General features: G+C 39.3%; 1 protein-coding gene across 1 annotated transcript in view; it reads right to left on the bottom strand.

The window, feature by feature from the left end:
- plch2a (phospholipase C, eta 2a) overlaps positions 1 to 19,446 on the bottom strand; it is a 71,490-nt gene that overhangs the window by 12,628 nt on the left and 39,416 nt on the right. The window contains exons 9-19 of the mRNA XM_062426535.1: positions 17,424 to 17,595; positions 14,509 to 14,616; positions 10,520 to 10,675; positions 9,095 to 9,193; positions 8,230 to 8,330; positions 7,121 to 7,209; positions 6,050 to 6,232; positions 5,747 to 5,854; positions 4,941 to 5,065; positions 4,668 to 4,752; positions 2,805 to 2,951 (exon numbers count right to left, since the gene is read on the bottom strand). Coding sequence (XP_062282519.1) covers positions 2,805 to 2,951; positions 4,668 to 4,752; positions 4,941 to 5,065; positions 5,747 to 5,854; positions 6,050 to 6,232; positions 7,121 to 7,209; positions 8,230 to 8,330; positions 9,095 to 9,193; positions 10,520 to 10,675; positions 14,509 to 14,616; positions 17,424 to 17,595 — 1,373 coding nt within the window. The remainder of the gene's footprint in view (positions 1 to 2,804; positions 2,952 to 4,667; positions 4,753 to 4,940; positions 5,066 to 5,746; positions 5,855 to 6,049; positions 6,233 to 7,120; positions 7,210 to 8,229; positions 8,331 to 9,094; positions 9,194 to 10,519; positions 10,676 to 14,508; positions 14,617 to 17,423; positions 17,596 to 19,446) is intronic.

The raw sequence follows: 19,446 nt of genomic DNA, 5'->3' as shown, positions 1-19,446 counted from the left end.
TGAAACTACATGCTATTAAACACTGATCACATGTTCCTAACTTGTGATTTAGAGCCCATCTAACACACAGGTCACATGTTAACAGTTAATATTAATACTGTAAGAGTGTACCCAGGCTTGAACTTGTACTATTCTGTATTAACAGATTCAGCATCGATTTTAACTTCTACACAGCTGTCTGCTGGCTGTACAGCTGTGTGATATCTGTCTCCTGTATGTAGAGTCAGAGTGTGTATAGATTGGAGACACAGTAGTTGGTAAAAACACGTACAAGCAACAGTCGTGGCTTCTGGTGTGAGTTCAGGCTCATACGTCAGTATTTAGTGCTACAAATATAGACAGATGTTTTTGATACACACTATTTGACTCTGAATAGTGATATTGTGGACTCAGTCGGTGAGGTTTTTTAGTTTTTTTAGTATCGATTCTACTTTTACAGTATGAGGTGTTTTTGTCATCTTTATGTAATGGTTCAATTCTTCTGCTTACAATGACAATGGAGGAGACCAAACCCAGAAACACAGGAAGACGCTGAATTCTTCCAGGAACATTATGATGTTAATCAAAACACTCACACAACAGAAATGAGTGTCCTAAACTATTCTATTGGAATAAAATTATTCCTTTTCCTTTCACACAAAGAAATTAGTAATCGAGGTATTCCCTCCAGAAGAGGGCCACTTTCTTCCAAAACACGCCTACCAGACCAGACTATAAAAACTTCTTAAAACTCTTTGTGTGGTGCTTGCTGTCTGCTGCTTCTTCTGTTTTGTCTCAGCCTTGCCAACCGTTACGGCCTGTTCACTACAATTTGGCATTTGTCTTTTTCACTTAATGCTGAGCGCTGAAAGCTCAAGAAAGAGAGCCTCAACTAAGAAGAAAGGCTGAAAAGATGCTTAAAGCCACATGCCAAGTATAAGTTTAGCCACTGCACACTGTTTGACATTTGAATATCTATTACGTTTTGTATCTCCAATTTTTGTTGTGTAGTTAAACCTTTTTTAGAAGACTTTTTAAAAGGACCCTTTTTTGTTAGTTACAGCTGTAGCATCAAACTCTTCAGACTGCAAGTGAACGTATCAAGACCAAAAACACACAACCCCACGGTGTGTTTACTATGCAGCCTCAGCTCGTCTGAGCCTATCAAACGTTGGATTCACTCTGTGGAAGAAGTGCTGAACCAGGCTCCTTCACTGAACCCACAGTGGTTCTCTTCTGGCCGTGACCTTAGTAACCTGGGATCAATGATCCTGCGTTGCCATGCTCAGCATCCTTTGGGAAGTTCGTCCCATCACCAGCCCTTCATCATGACGGAAATGAAGTCGATTTTAAATTACATTTTTATTGGCTTTAGTTAGGACTGTTTGGCCCTCATTACAACTTTGACTTGTTTGATAACTTTCATTCATTCATTCTGTTGTAAATATCTTGTTAATTTTATTTCCCCATTCATTCATTAATTCATTCTAATTGTACGTGTATATGCTTAGTCATTCCCTATATATCCCCATCTCTTGGTAGTTAAATAGTTGTAGTAGTTCACAACTTTCACATATAAAACTGAACAGTGGTGTCACTTTTTTTAGAATGCATAATGCATAATCCCTAAAACGATGAAATCATGGAGTGGTGATTTCAATCAAAAGATAGCAAGTAACTCCTGCTGGGGGGGGCAGCTAGCTGTTACTGTGTTATTCTACTGTGTCAGAACCAACTTCACACAGACTACCTTCATCTGTCCACTGTGACAAACCCAAACATCTGTGTGTTCACTGGCAGTGGAAATGTGTTCACTTCCCCTCTGACACTGCACGAGCGATGACAGCACTTTAGAGTGCAACATATAAATCAGGTGCAAGAATCAGTCCATATCTGGAGAAGCTGCATTAAAGTGCTGCATGGATAGATAACTGTGGAGCATCACTACGTATTTCCAGTACTTAACTCTTACTGAAACCACAAATTGTCACTTCTACATTTGTCTTTGCACACACACTAACATTGGACTGTTCCATGGACTGTACACGTTTATATACTACTGCTGTGCAATACAATTATGCAAATGTGCAATATATTTGTGTATCTTTATACATCGTTTTTTTTTTAAATTTCCCGTTTTATTATTTTTTATATTCACCACTTTAAAAAAATATATTTTGCACTATTTTTGTCATTGCACCAGGATCTCATTCTGATGTGCACTGTATGGTGTATCATTTGAATGAGAGAGATAGTCTATCTATATATCTATCTATCATCAGAGAGCTTTAGAAGTGTTGGCTTTCAGTCTTTATGCTAAGCTAGGCTAACCTACTCCAGCTCTGTATTTCACACACAGACATAAGCGTGGTATCAATTTGACTATTTCTGTCAAAGAATGAAGTGTATCAGCATATATTCCTAAAATATTTAACATATAAACTCCTATTAAATATTTCATGATGGCATGGTGTGCCAAACAGTGCTGGTCTTAAAGTCATTCCTGAAGACTTTCTAATGGTCAACAGTGTAGAACTTATCAATTTTAAAATAAACACATTGGATGAAGCTGTGTCATGTTACAGATTTGAATTCATTAGAGAAAGGCAACATATTTCAGTGCTTGACCTCATTAACCTTAATAAACCTAATACTTTTATTCCTCTTTCTCTCAGAAAACAGAATGTCAGTATCTGAAATGATATGATACCAAACATGAGAATCACAATGCAAAAAACAAGGCTTTTTAGAGGTCACCATAGAAACACAATCCATGGAGGAGGCAGGTGAGGAGGAGGGTACCGACCAGCTTCACCATGTCTTACCTGGCATCATGCTGTTGAAGGCGATGGTGCGCTGGCCAATGAAGTCCTGGCCGATGGGGTCATGGTCCCACACGAGGAAACGCACCAGGGCCAGCTCTGGCATGTGGACCGTGAACACCAGAGTCTCCTCCCACATTGGGTTGAACCCTGTCGGACCGTCCCAAGAGAGGTCGAGGAAGGGCGGAGGGGGTGGTTTGGGGGGGGGGGGGGGGGGGGGGGGGGGACAGAGAGGACAGAGGAAGAGGGAAAAGACAAAGAGAATAATAATGAGAAATAAAGAGAAGAGAGGAGAAGTTAGATGGATAAATAGACATGGGGGAAGAAGAGACTGATAGAGACAGAGGACAGAGAGAGTGGACGGAACAGGAGAGAGTGGGAGAACAAGCTCAGCAGTCATCAATTATTCAGAGAGACTATGTGTGTGTGTGTGTGTGTTAGTGTGCAGACTGAGAGGTGCTGCCTGTGCATGTCTCCTCATGCTGAGCTCATCAATTACAGTTCAGAATCCATACAGGCAGCTCAAAGAGTCACATTCAACCAATGCATAGCACCAATCTACACAGAAATACATGAATCACATGTGAGAGGCAAACCACAACAAACCACAGCTCTCCTCTCTGTGAAGTGGGATTCAATGTAGACGGCCGGTCTTACATTATAAATACATAACATTTCCTGTATTTTTTAAAATAATGAATTAACCATTCAATGTTCCCTCCTGGGCTGCTGTAAGGCCTTAGCACCTCCTACTTCCATGACTTCTTAATAATTGGTTTGGTTTATTATATAAGCTGTTTTCTCCTCTCATCCTGAGTGTGACAGACTGTGACTGTTAGTGGCTCTGGTAGGTAGTATGTGTGCTGCTGTGTGTTTTACCCTTTGCTTTATTTACTGTAGGTCCTGCTCCATAGCTATCCCTGCTTCCACATGCTGAGCCTGCTGTAATATGGTGTTGCGCAACAGTCAGTGTTTGTTGATACAGTTGTTTTGGGTTTGCTCTATTCTGCATTACTTTACCTTTGTGTCATTGGTTAATGTTGCCAGCTTTTGATTGTTTCCCCCAAGAAGTGAATAAGTACACGGTACATGCCATATGGTGCTAATACTGTGAGTGTAACATGTTTTTCTATCTTTATGTGAGTGCTGTAGGGCTGGTGGTGAGCGTGGCAAATTTCAGATTGACCCTTGAGCCATGATGGGACCCTGAACCAGAAAGGTGGCGGCTGAGGTGGTGGAGGCAAGCTTTGCCAGCAGCAGCAACAGTGTAAGCAACAGTGTTGGTGTAGTCATGTTTAAACGGACTACCTTGTTGTGAGAATGGCTGTGATTGGTGTGTGACTGATAAGGTATGCTGATCCAATCAGTGTCCTGCATGAATTAATGCAGTGCTTCATTTCTTCTAATTGTTGATATTCTAGTTGAATTGATTAACATTTAGTAATCTTGGGGAAATTTGGTGCCTCTGTCCATTATTAACTGTCACCTGTAGCACTATAAAGGATCTGTGGTCCAGGCCACACATTTTACTGACCACTAGACAGGGCAGAGGACTACCATTACACATTGTAATGCATGCAGCAGAGGGGCGATGTGTGTTTGCTACAGCAGCTAAATATTTCATTTATACATATTACACATGTAATGTAATCATGGTGCCTGGATTATAGTCTGATTAAGGTCAAACTCTGTTATGAGAAACCCAGATTAGATTCTTATATTGGTTTTTGTTTTTTGTGAATTCCTATTAGGTCACTTTTAAATCAATAGAGGGGGATTCATCTGCTACAGCAACGGGGAGATCTGAAGTATGTGTTGTCCACATAGACAGGTGAACTTAAATAATTCACCTCTCCATCAACTCACCGTTATCATCCACCACTCTGGTCTGCTCTTTGCAGCAGTCCGCTGGGAGGCCGATGATCTCCACCTCCACAAAGGGATCAATGATCTGACACAGAGATGGAGCACAGCATATTCAGACACATTACTGGTCTTCACTGTCATTTGACTGAAAACCACCGTCTGATTAATTTAAGGCAATTCAAAATGCCTAAAATTCCAATTGCAATGTATTGTATGTATTTTAACTCATTCCTTTGCAAATGAACACCAAAGCTGAATGTGTGTATGTCCTACCTCTCCTCTGTCTCCAAGCATGGAGTCTTTGGGTTTGGGCAGCTGCTGTCCACTGATGATCTTCAACACCAGCTGTTTCTTCATCTGACCTGGCAGTGGGTCCTCCAGGCTGGGGTTAAAGGCACCTGCAATTGGCAGAGAAGGAGACCATTGTTTACACGAGATCTTTCACATAAAGCATCAACAGCTGCTCCTCTGTCCCGAGATGTCCCCAGGGTGCAGTGCTTGGTCTGCTCCTGGTCATTCTTTACATGCCTCCTCTTGGTAACGTCATCAGTTGTCATGGATTCCACTTCCACAGCCTTGCTGATGATATGTACAGTAGCTCTACATCTCCCTACATGTCCACCAAATCCATTCTCTCTGCAACTCTACCCTGACTGACACCTGTCAGGCTTAAATTTAACCTCTCTGCCAAAACGTTCTTTATCAAAGCAAGTCTGCCCATCCTTATCTCCGTATCTCCTTATCTACTGCTGAAACTCTGATATATACTTTAATAACATCCAGACTCTACTTCAGCGACACCAATCTGTGTGGTGCATCATCTAAAGTGCTTAATAAACTCCCATCCACACAGAGCTCTGATGCTCACTCACTCTTACATCACACCTTTTTTCTAATTCAAGGAAATAATATCTATAACCAAAGAAGAATGAAAGGGAAGACTTCAAAGACTACAAAGGTGACAAATGTAATTTTTAGATACAGCAAGTAAAGGAGAAGGAGAGCTCTTGAATAAAGCTGATATATTATTATACAACATTTAACTGTACATTTAAACATCAATCTTTTCAGGTGCTGACCTTCACACATGCATGCAGGTTTGAGGATGTAGCCACAGTTGCCATTGCTGTAGAACTTGGCTCTGTTGAGCTGGAGGACCCGACCCTCTGACTGGTAGTTGAGTGCAACTGAAATCAAAGCAGATGAAAACTGGCTTTTAATGTGGCCAATAGCTGGAAGAGCAAGAACATCGTGAGCACTGCAGCTGATTAACAGGAAATGAAAACAACATAAGCATGTGTAATAATAGCAGCATGTGTGTGTAATAGTGTGTAAACTCCTTGTAGGTGATGAGAGTAAAGATATGAGGTGTGAGGTCGTACCAAGCTGGCAGCCAGCATTCCAGAAAGGCTGGGGGTTAAAGTTGGAGGAGTCCACTCGATAAGAGGAGGGATAGATGCGTGAGAGCTGTCGCTGGTTGAAGTGGATGAAGGTGGGGGCTTTCTGCTGCATCACCTGGTGGGCTTTGGTTTCACTCAGCGATGATACCTGCCAGCTGCAGCTGGCTGCCCGGGAAACACACAGACACTCATTACACTGACATTCATGTCACAGGATAACGAGTAGATTTCCACTGAAAGGAGTTTTTAAACACTGTTAGGAAACAATATTTAATTCATATACATTTGTCTATTTCAATGCCTAGAGATCCCTTTTGAATGGATTCGACCAACACTCATGTACTGCGGTTCAATACCTGTCCAAAATTAGAGACAGCATAATCAAGAGGCTGAGTATTCTAATGAAATGTGCATTAGTAAATGAGAACGGCATTTTATGCAACATACAGCATAGTTATAAAGCTGCTTGATGACACATTGGGCAACATGGAAAAACATGTTTGTATTTTTCTCCTAGATCTCCAATTAGTGAGGAGGTGAGTGTTTGTGAGATTTGATAATTAGCATAATCAACACCCATAAAAATGATCTTTTGAGGCTCTGTGTTCCACTCCATTAGTTTCATTCAATATTAAATTGACTTTAAGTCCTTATGAGGGTTATTTTAAGTTAACTTCAGTGCAGCAGTCAGAAGTGCTTCAAACTACAAGTATAATGTTAACATTGCTCTGGGAGCCAATGAAGTGATTCAAGCAGTAGAGTGATATTATTGGGCTTTGGGTAAACATATGATGAGCTTTTGCCTTTGCCTATGTCACATTATTTACTCTGATTGGCCCGAGCAATGACATTACTTATGTAGCAGCAATCCATTAAAACTAATGTCTGACTTGAAACATCACAACTCACATCAGCACTCTGAAGTTTGTGATTAGCAATGCATCATAAGCATCAGAGCAGCTATGTACCTGTTTACCAGGTAACACAGGTCAGTCTGACTGAGTGAGTGAGTGAGTGAGTGAGTGAGTACAGACAGTGAGCAGAAGTACAAACCTTGTGCATCAATATCATAGAGGCCCACAGAACATGTGTATTTGACCAGGTCAGAAAGCGCTCTGGACAACTTCATGGTCTTCTTCTTTCTGTAAGGTCAGCAAAGGTCAGAGGTCACATAAGGACTCACATGAAAAACAAAGAGTAGTGAAATAGAAACAGGGTTTAAATGCAGGGTTTACTACATGTCAAGGATTTCTCTTCAATGTCATGGTTAAAAGATCATGTTGCAGATCATCTCATTTTTGAGATCTTGTTCTTGTGCTATTTGTGTGGAAGATGGATTGCTTTTCCCTCACAACATTTGCTTATACCTTGTTGCATGGGAACAGACATGATACCATTGTAGCGGCAGATATGTGTGCATCATAGTAAAATGAGATGACAACAACAAGTGAGACAAAAGGTCAATAGTTGTACCAGTTTGGGATGTCGCAGCAAGCCTGTGTAGGGAGCTTTTGCCATATCCATATCCCTAAAAAGGAGGTTAGGAAGTCATCATTGAGAGAGAGTGTTAGGCTTCCAGGAAACCAGATCCTAGCTGGACACGCCAGGTCGGCTTGACCTGGCACACAACAAAATGCCAAAGGACGCCTACGTGCCAACCCAGTAGTATATTTAGCCTGGAGAGGGGCTGAGGCAGGAGCTGTTTTTCGATAATCTTCGTCGTGTATGCTGTGTTCACCGCATCTTCAATAAAGATCCCAGTCGGCTGTTCAACTACTTCTGTTCTCGGTCTCTTACTTTAAAAGTTAGTAAAGTTAAGTTTTAGGAATTATCTTACACCATGATACCAGAACACTTCAGCACAACACACTGTACTAGCCAAAGAACAGTTAAAAGTTATGTGTGGTATATTCTTTTTTAATAGTAAAAAGAGAAAGAAATCATTTACTTTCCTTGCACATTTAGAAGTGACATAGTATTTTTTTGAATAATAAATGTGTGTGTGAAACAATGACATGAAGAGCAGAGAAAGGGCTTAGATCAGCGGTTTCTCAGGATAATGTGAGTGAAATGTAACAGGTTAAACACGTTTAACATTGCTGTGAAATAAAGTGAGAGGGGTTGTGGTTGTGGTTGTATGTGTGTGTGTGTGTGTAGCATACTTGCTGTGTGGTAAGGGGGCTCGGGAGGTGCTGCTGGTGCTCTCTTGGTCTGTATCTGTGTCTTCAAAGCTTGATGTTTTCTTCAGCTTGGTTATCTTTTTCTGCAGTAGTTCATGGAAAAAGTGTTGCATAACAAGTAATACAGATGAGTTTCTCTTCGTGTGTTGACTACAGGTGCAGAACCCTGGCACATTTACATTCATGTTGCTAACATGTAAGTGTCAATCATTGCATCAGTGCATTGCCCCCTATAAATAAACAAAGTCATAATAATAATAATGGATAAATCCATGATTGCGCGATGACTAAAATGCTTTTGAAAAGCTGTAAAAAAAATCTTACACAGGTTCTGGAGAATAAACTGAAATGTACTGTTATTGTGATGAGAATACTTTGGCTACAACTTTCAGTGATTGTTATTATTCATCATTCATTCATTATTAAAACTAAAACAATAAAGGTTGAGGAAACTTAAAATTGTGAATTTATTCACAAAAAGGTGGATATTGTATTGCTAGTCATCAGCTGCTTTTAGACGCTCCTGTGCTTTTTCTTTACTTACATTTGAGCATCTTAATTACAGGTCTTTCCTGGGGGAGGGAGGGGGGTGGGTGATTGATTATTACAGATATCATAATAAATATGCTAATGAGTTTATTGTAACAGAGGAAGAAATGAGACATTTGTGTGCAGTGTGAATTTGAGCAGAAGCAGTAGATGAACAGTGCAGGATGCAGTATGATGGCTGGAGTTTTATGTGATCTGAGCAACAGGGGAGTTTTTCTAACTGACTGGCAGCATGATAGCTGCATTTGTATTTCCATGAGAGCATGAAAGTAAAAAGAGGAGAAATTAGAAGGCAGACCTTGCGTTTAGAGAAGCTCCCCATGAAGGAACGGCCTGTGCGCTTGTTGCTGCTGGGGTTAGCCTCATCTGCTGTGTCTGCTCCATCGTCCCCTTTAACCTGATGGCACAGGACAATCTTAACATGCTTTTTAAGGAAACCTTTTCTAGGTTTTAACTGAAAAACAGACAAATTATGGCCACTATGGGGCAAAAAACATTGACAGGAGATCTTATTATAAATATGTTAAACTCTTACCTATTACTTGTTAATAAAAATATTGATGAAAGCAGCTCAATTCAAACTGGTCGCTCTCTAAAACACACTCTGGAAGTACAGTACTGTAACTGTTTTCTTTCTCCAAAGATTCTGAATGTGGTAGACTGTCTCTACTCTACTACACCACTCAAAATATATTACAATACTGAGAGCAGTCATCAAATACAGCTTGAAAAAGACAGGCGGTACCAAAAAAAAATGCATGGGGAGGCTGGAGGAGGATTATAATAATGTTTGAAAGATTCTTATTCAATGTGAGTTATTTCCATGCTAATAACCTGAGTGCTGGAAATAATTAGAGCTATCTGTTAGGGTGGAGTTGAAGAGAAACACTTCATTATGTGTCACATTTATTGAGGGAAAGTCAACAACCACAAGCTCCATTTTCTTTTCCCACTAGTGCCCTACAGTATCTCATATTAACGGCAGTTCCCACATTCACAACACAAAGAGCCCAGCACACTGTGGGTTAGAGGTGGAATACAAAGCTACTGTCTGTTCATTTCATTAAGATATATATTTAGACCCACAACATACATATCATATTGAAACTGGGGTTTTCAAGAGTATACGTCATGTTTTTTTTTCTTTCTTTGAATGCTGGAGATTGGAAAGGTAAAAATAAAGTTTGTTTAAAGTGACTAAGAAAGACAGAAATGTGAGAGGCACATGTAACCATATGAGAATAGTAATTCCAGAAGTTATAGCAAATTGCAGATATTATTGCACATATTTGGCTGTGGCATCATGTGTTCATATCAGAAACATTCATATACAGTACATCCCCAGTGTGGAGACTTCCTCCATGATTTATACACACTGTCACTGCTAACCCAGGGAATTGAACTGGCAACTCTCCTATCACAGGTCTGTTTTTATATGTAAACGAGGAACAGCCAGTTTAAGGGCTGACTTATGTTAAGAGGAGAGAAGCTGACTTTGACTTTTAACTCCAAAGCAGGCCAGCAAAGTTGGTTTGTGTCCATTCCTTCCTGATCACACCACAACTATAAACTAGTGATCCTACATTTCCTCATTCATCTATTTGGTCCTCTCACTACTGTGGTGTTTTTGACTTCACTTTGTACAATCAGAATAGAATGAATGAGCGACTGTGTTACTGTGTGTTACTCTTGGCTCCACCAGGCCTCCCCTGTCTGTGTTTACCTTGGAGCCAGTTTTGTCTGAGGGCTTCCCGGCAGGAGGGAGAGCTGCGATGGTGAAGCTGTCCGGGTCTTCTCTGTCTCTGATCTTTGACTCCTTCATCAGGTTGTCCAGCTTTTTCTTAGCCATGTTCTCCACCTGCTTCCTGTTGGCTGATGTCTGGAAGAGTTACAGAGAGATGATGATGATGATGATTATGATGATGATGATGATGATGATGATGACACAGTGCAATAGGAAAGGGTGACTTTGGACAGTTCCAATTTGGTGGGAGTTTATGCTCATTTTCATGTTGTATCTGTAACTATGTGACCTGAGATGATAACTTCAGCTTTATTTGTCGCTGACTTTTATCTTTTGCTCTGTTTTTTTTTTCCTGCAGGCAATATACACTAGCTAATAACTTCACTTAAAAATCACAAACAAAAGAATCTTATAAATCAACAACAACTTGAAGTTTATTTAAATCATTGAATATTATCTGGTTCTGGCCTCTCAGACGTATCTCACTCTCTGTTGTTTAGCAGTGTAAATTGTAATCTCTTGGTGAGTTTGAATTGATCCGATTTCATGTTAACATCTGGATTCATGATGGACGCGTTACACCCTTTTCTGACATTTTCTAGCTTAACGGTTCACATAAAAAAGGAATTAACAGATTAGTTGTTTAGCCAAAAATAATTGATAGTCGGCAGCCGTGAAATAAGAAGGGAATAAAGCTGATGAGCAACAGCACTGCTCACACTGGAAATGTCCTTAAAGAAGAAACAGGAGGACCTCAGTTGTTCTCAGACAGCACAATGATCAGCCTGTGAGATCAATCTTCATGTTGCAGTCAGGAACATGTAGATTGCTACTCAGATAGGCCAATGTGTTTCAAGGTCTTCATACACTATGTCTCCTTGTGAGAGTTTTTTCAATCCATCTCATGCAACAAACATGCACCATATGGCATAGTGTGTTGAGGTCCCTTTTGCCAAAATCATACACCGAGTCAATTACTATTCTGCACAATATTCTCTTAAAGTAAATTCAGATTTCTGTCTAATAAAGTAAAGTTTGTAAAGTTGTCTTTTTTCTTCTTAGCCTGGTCTCACCTGAGTCAAAAGAAATCATCACACAGTATCCTAAAGGAACATAATGTTCCATAATGTTCCATAATGCTGAACCTCCCACAACGTGAGAACATAGCACAATGATGGAGTATATGATATTGTTTAGAGTGTTGGTTTCCAACTAATAAACAATGCATTGAAGGGTCAGTTTACACAGAACTCACATTTGGTCACTTATAGCTCTGATGATAGTTAACAATGTGGATCATTTCAGAGGTGAAGGTACTATAGTTTTTGTTTCTCTCACTACTGGAAACGACTTTTAAACAACCCAACGGTAACATATTTCCAAGCAGCATCCAAATTGGTCTCAATACTCTACACAACACATTCACCAGCTCTCATCAAGACTTTTTATTCATTTATTATAATCTTTTTTATTAATTTTAGTAATTTAAGTGAACTGTCCCTTTAAGTCATGTGGTTTTGTCTGAGGTCATACTGTAAGAGAATGCTTGCAGAATTCATGTTTCTCTCTGATCTGACCTGACTAAGAAAAATAAAAACATGCAGTTTCTTGAGAAGCAAAGACAAATCAGTACATGATATGTTTATAATAGACATATACAATCATATGATATATAATGCAAAACCTCCCAGACTGTTTGATGAATGACAGGTAATGTAATCCATTCCAGATGTGAGACCATGATAATGAATGATAGCGAGACACATCCTGTTTGAAGATGAAATATTAGGAATGGAAGAGAGGGCACTGGTCAATGTCCTGCATGGAGTAATATGCACATGCTCAGTTCATCCACATGGTGGCAGTATGTCACCACACCACAAGCAGCAACCTGCTCCATGAAGACTTGTATTTCTCAGCGCTGAATACAGATGTGTTCAAACTACAAATACTGACTTGATGGTAATAGAAGAATGTGGTGCAGTCAGTGTTATTCACGCGATACATCCTTTCTTTCTAGTAGAATTGATCAATACTTAACTGGCAGAACATTTAACCTGAGCAAAGACTGATGCTTTATTCTGAACACAATTCTTCCAAAGATCTACAGGTTGTTTCAGAGGCTTTTCAACCTTGAGAGAAATGAAATAATAGGCTAACTTTGACTATTCGAGATGCTCTTTGCAATTTTTTGAAATCCTCAGCATGTATAGAATTTTGGGTAATTGCATTTGTTCAGTAAAGTGGAACATATACCCACACTGGCTGCTAATAGTTCAACTTAACTCTAGTAGGACCCGATAAAGGTCTTGAAAGAATAAAATTAGTACCACTTGCACCTCTTGCTGCCAAAAATGCTTAACGAGGTCTAATTAGAAGAAACAGTTGCTCATCAGCAGGCAGCACATGACCTTAGTCATTATTTATTTATTTATTTATTTATTTTTTAAACCTTTATTTTTCAGTCTGCTATCATTTGCAGGAACGTCCCGACTGCAATCACATTCACACATGGAAGGTCCTCTGCTGTGGGCTGTAAAGGGTTAAGGGCCTTGTTCAGACCCAGATTTATCCTGCCTATGTCTGGCCCGCATCTCTAAGCTTAACTGCCTCTCTAGACACTCATGACACCAAGATAATCCCCTCTCTCACAATTTCAAGACATTTGAAACATTTTATGAGCTGGTATTGGACCATGGGGATCAGGTATCTCTGAGTATCTCAGGCAAGCAGAATCAGTCTCATCTTTTAAATAATTTCTAAAATCTCACTTTTATGAAAAGGCATTCTTATAGTTGTATTGACTGATTGACTGATATTGACTGATTGACTAATTGATTGACTTCTCATCCTTTTTGTGTTTTTTCTATATATGATCTGTATTTCATGGTTTTGACTATTGTTGCTTTTACAGTTTTATGTTTTGATGTTTTATAATCTTGATTGCCTGTACTTTTATCACTTTTGCTCTTTCTATGTTTTACTTCATTTTGTGGATAGCACTTTGTAACATTGGTTTGAAAAGTGTTATATAAACAAAGTTATTATTATTATTATTATTTGCCTCTAAACGTACTAATCTGACTTCCTACCGGCTTAACTTATTAAAGATACAAACCCACAATACTGAATGTAATTAAATGTAAATCTGTTTCCATTAGTTTCCATGCTGGGTTTCTCAATATTATACACCAGTCTCTGGTTATCAATATTCCACTTATTGTAATGTTAATATAGTTATTTCATATGAAATGTCTGTGCATGCTGGAAGAGGAAACCCCTTCTCTGATGCTTTTCTCTCAGAGTTGGAGGATAAGGGATCTCATTTTTTTATTTATTTTTAAATAGTTTTTATTTTATTTATGATAACGCCTTCTGAAGATAATTAATGACTTTTTGCTGTAGGCTAAAAATGAATAAATGAATAATGACAAAAGCAGAGATTGGCTTGTTTTTTCCTCTAATCCACCAAATACAAAACACTGATCAATGTGCAGGTTTTGGGCATTCCATTTTAAAATATGACAGGCAGGATGAGAGAGTATGACACAAGACCAGGTGAGTTTTTCTGAGTTGGTTGTGAATGAGCGATTTCATACAGTACCTTCCACTTTGAAAAGAAGCAAAGCAACATTGAAGAGACGAAGAAGAGGGGAGACAAACAGGAAGAGAGAAGAGCAGGAGAATGAAAACACGTAGCCAAACGGAAAGACAAGACGGAGACAAAGAGAAACAGCAGAGATAGCGGTAAACATGAGGAACAAAGTCCTACAGAGACAACAGTGGAGAGGAGAAGTCTGTGAACACTCAGTCAGTTGGTCTCTCAGTTCAAATAAAAACAGGAAACACAAGCACAATCCACATTTCAACTGCTGAACACTGAGACTCAAAGCCTGCCTGTAACTCTGGGGAATAGAGGAGATAAACAGTGAAATGGAATAAAAAGAAACAGCAGTTAGAGTACATACATCTCCGTTCATCAGCTTGCAGTCGTCCTCCATCTCATCAGCGCTGTCCTCGTCCGACACGTCTCCCTCCTCAGCGTTCTCATCGATGTTGGGAGGCAGTTTCTTTCCCTGGTGGAGAGAGCCGTATTATTATGACTAACTGCTGCGATGGTCATTAAAATGTTCAACATTATGAGAAATATGGTTATGAGACTGAGATAAGAAGGTCCATACTGCTCTCATGTCTGTGTGCTTAAAGAGTACTCCAGCTACTGGATTTATGGGGCTGATGCTGATACCAGTATTAAGGAGTAAATAAATGTGGATATAGATATATCATCTGATCATTTTATATATTAAAAATATATACATAATCATACATTTTTTTGCAATGATCCCTTAAAAACACTTGTGACAAAGATATGTAATGAATGATGTTTATCATTTGACAATTAACTTTATCAATGCACTGAAACAGTACATTTCAATGGGAATTTAATCATTATAAATAAGTAAGATTTAATAAAAAAGAATAAAATATACATTAAATACATTATAAAACTTATATATATAAATATATAACATATGTGTATATATAACATATATGCTAATACCGATATATCTGATAGGTCAATATCGGCCGATAATAATAATAATAATATCGACTGACCAAATATCTGTCAGGCTCGGAAGAAGAGGGAAACAAATACCCTACATTTCACTCTTTAACATATTATATCTTGTTTGTTAAATCTGGACACAAAAACAAATGTAAAAAAAATGGCACGTACAGCAGTTTATCAGCAGCATATTTAGGAGGTTGCCAAATATGGTTGGTAAGTGAACATTGTGGTATATGTGTCTATACAGGAACAATGCTACTAAATCTGGCAACCTCACTATGAAGATATCTTCTGGCTATCTACACTGGACATGCTTTAACCATACTAAAATGTGTAACTGCTTGCATTTGTTCTCATCAAATGTATCATCATTTTTACCAGCTCATCAAATACAGTGACTTCATTCTCCCTGGATTAATGTTACACTAAACACTGCAGAATGGGACCAAGAACAGCTGATAGTACAACAAAGTGTCTTTATAATGTATTAACTCAAAAAGTAGATTTAGTAGTAAGGTGCTCGTCAACGCACTGACATATGAGTGGTTTCTTCTAATCTCGATTTTGGAAGGAAGTAAATGTTTCCTAAAAATGTTACACTACTCTAGAAACTACATAACATGTGATGTTAGGATTGCATGAGAGTGAATAGAGCCAAACATGTAAAGTAGACAGGAAATAAGAACTCATTTTTCCTTTTTGCCTGCCAGCACACAGGTCAGGTATGAAGGCAAGATGTAGAAAAGCATTGTGAAGACTATAATCCTCTTCTGTCTTCATTTTTGATCAGGAAGCCAAACACAGCTGAGGATATGGCAGCTTATAAAGCATTAAGTGAAGCATGGCCATTTACAGTATATGTTACTCTTTCTATGATTCTCACTGTCAAGCCTCGAAGGGGAAAAATAAAGAGACATGAGACTCAACAGTACAGGTTGAGTCATTGATGTTTTGCTAACCGATGGGGCCCTCTCACTGACTGACCCATGGATTTTTTCATTCACAAGTGAGGTTGTCTGTCCAATGGTCAATCACAGTGTCACGGAGGTGACTTCCTGCGGCAGCGCTGTGTTGCCTATGATAGTCTAACATGAGCACTCACAGCCCTGACCCTAACCCAGTTGCTGCAGATCAGTGTTCTCCACAGTGCTTCCATATTGGTGCTCCTGACTGTACACACAGGTAGTAGTGCAGCAGCTGGCAGAGCAGTCTCTGGAGTGCCAGGTATTGGCACTGTGCCTTCTCTTTAGTAAAAGCATCTGGTGTCAATTAAGGCTCATTAACCTCAACACTGTCCCAGTCCATGCTAACATAGGGGTGCTGCTGCTGATTGGCACACTCTCCTGCTTCTGTTGGTTAAAAGCATATTTCAAACTAACTTTACTTTAATGGTTTATGTTACATATTTCTGCCACAGCTGCCAACCTACACAGATGGTTTACAACAGCAGGGAGGTTTCACAATGACCACAGAGGATGAATTCTAACAATTACAATTGGTGGAGAATGTGAGGGAATGCCTCGCCTCACAGCTGGGTTTAGTGAGGAACTGAAGGATGATTTACCTTTAAAAAGCACAGGTTAAAAATTGTTCAACTGTGTCTTAAACCAGCAGTCAGGTTCCTATATGAACAGTGAAAGAGGTTTCCTCCCTGTAATCATTCCTTTTGTTCATATTGACTATTAAAAGATCTTCAAATGTGTTTTCAATGGAAGTGATGGAGAACAAAATCCACAGTGTGTCCACACAGTCATTTAAAAGTAGATGATCAGCTTCTATTGAGCTTCATCAGTGTGAGTTAGTCATATCAAGTGATATCTGACACATTTACAGTCTTTTTAGCATCAAATTCCCTCTTAGTGTTTCCCTGTTGAGCTGTGGTGGCCACAAAGCAGTGTCATATCCTATACGATACAGTATGTGTTGTACCTCTTTCCAAAAATTGTAGCCATACTATATAGTAGTATAAAAGCCTACTGGGTTTGGATATTTGGACACTGTGCTCACATAATTAATAAGCCTGCAGTCCACTGTTACTACAAAAACACGCTTTTTATCCCTTTATCCTCTCAGGTTTTATTTTTCATTCTCTTCTTCCAAACATATCATATTCACACACTTTATAATCACTTCACTTCAATCAGTCCACCATCTCTTGCCTTTGAAGTCTGCTGCATGAGGTTCAAGCTCCAGATAATAAGCTGGTGAGCTGAGATAATTGCCTGAGGACTGACTCGTCTCACCGAGGAGGTTCAGTCACTTTTTAAACATCCAAACTGCACTTCTAAGTTACGGCATGCCCACAATCTTTACCTTGACAAGGATCTTGCCTTTGAGTGTTTCTGGTGAGGGCAGCCGTCCAGAATCACCAGCTTTGATGTTGGACACGTCCAGTTTGTCCCCTAGGATCTCAATCAGGTACTGGGCCATCTTCTTTTGCTGAGGAACGCTGCAGTGGTTCTCTATGGACAGGATGACAGGGTAGCTGGGAGAAGGGAGATAATCACACACAAAAGATTGGAATTACAGGTGTGAACAATGGAGGAGGACACAGAGGACACACTGTTTCATTTCTACAGTGTACTATGTCTCTGGGTTGCAGCAGAGTATAACACAAGGATGTAGAAGTTCATGAGAATTCCTCTTCAGGATTCCTGTTAGGTGTTAAAAATACATTTTCTTATTGACATGTTTTTTTGTTAAAATGAACTATGGGTTTCTGCTGTGAACATGTTTAGTTTTTCAAGTAAAAACTTTATGGACAACACCAAAAAAAAAAGACCTAACAGCTGAGGCCAGACACATAAACCCCTGCTAGTTCAGAACAGAAATATGCTTACAGAGGTATAGAAATATGATTTACACAGGTGTGTGAAGGCAACACATCATGACAGCTCCCAAAAAGCGAAGGCAAAATGTCTCGACAGCTGCAGTATAGGTCATAAGTCCCGCCCCCTCCATGTTAGCAGATGGGACATCAGCCAAACTAAAAAAATCAAGTAAATGTCAAATACATTTTTCCCAAAGATGGTTTTTGTCATTTTAGATCGCTCTTATCACAATGATGTTTTTTCCAAGTGCTCATTCTTCTGAAAAGTTTGTTCTTAATGAGTTGATGATATAAACAGGGGGTGTGACATGTCAAACCAGGTCAGGTGGTGGGATGCCTGAGGAGGCATGTCTCATGCAGATATTTGGCTTCACTTTTGCATAGCAGAAGGAGATGGATACGTGTTGTCCATATTTATACACAGTCAGTGGTTCTGTTTGGCACGTGTCCACAAGCCTCATTTCCATTCCCACAGTTAACCATAATGCAAATAAACTTTGGCATGGCAGTAATCATCAGCCTATACTGTTACCTCCACCAGACTTCAGATCTGTTGATGAAAAGATTGGGAAAAAAGTCTAATTTCACCAACTTTACAATTTGAATGAGGGAGAGCAGCATTAGTAAGCACTACGCATTATGCAGACTTCCTCACATGTCTGCACCGCAATGCTGGTCTGAAGTATGTGTGAGATTCTTGCTGCACAATTAGTTTTTTAAAAATACAAAATGCTGTAAATAAATAGCATGTGTAACATTTTGAGGATAAATGCTGTTTATACATCTGGCTCCAGATGTTTGGAACATACGTTGCAGCATTTTTACTGTCAGGTTTACAGGGTTTATATTTTAGGGTACATATTATATTTTGGTACAGCCCACATTTGTGAACATTGAAAATGAGTTAATTATATGTCTACTGCTGCTTTAAAATCATTAAACTCCAACCAAACAGTAAACCTGCAGATAATCTTTTTTGTAATCCTTTGTTCGGTCTGGCGGTAAGAATGCAACGTGGTTTTATGACTCTTTGGTTTGGAGCCACTTGAAAAGACACTAAACATGAGGACACTTGACACAATGCTCTAAAGCAACTCTCAGTCTCTGCAAGATTCTGGTCATATGAGGTTTTTATATGACTTGTAAAAAGAATGTTCATCTGTTAATGAACATGTAATAAATAAACACATCTGGATGAATGTCAGTATTTTCATAGCAATATGTCCTACTACAGTGAAGAATCGGTGGTCTAACATTCAGAAGTACTGTGACTCCTCAGTCACAACATACTAACTGGGACTCTTCACAGTCTAAGTCAGATGGAAGCTTGTCATTCCAATTTTGTCCCTGTCATCTTGCTGCAGAGCCTTTTTTATTCAGCGTCCTGGTAAATCAGATCCTTCTTTTTGATGTTAAAAGCAGCCTTTTCGCTCTGCTCCTTTTTAGCCAATTATCTATTGAATATAATGTCCACAATTACATTTTCAAAAACACACACACAGAGAA

Source organism: Scomber scombrus, chromosome 10, assembly GCF_963691925.1.
Source record: "Scomber scombrus chromosome 10, fScoSco1.1, whole genome shotgun sequence".
NCBI classification, from domain to species: Eukaryota; Metazoa; Chordata; class Actinopteri; order Scombriformes; family Scombridae; genus Scomber; species Scomber scombrus.
The sequence above is the reverse complement of the archived record's forward strand: the minus strand, read 5'-3'. Positions and strand labels throughout refer to the sequence as shown.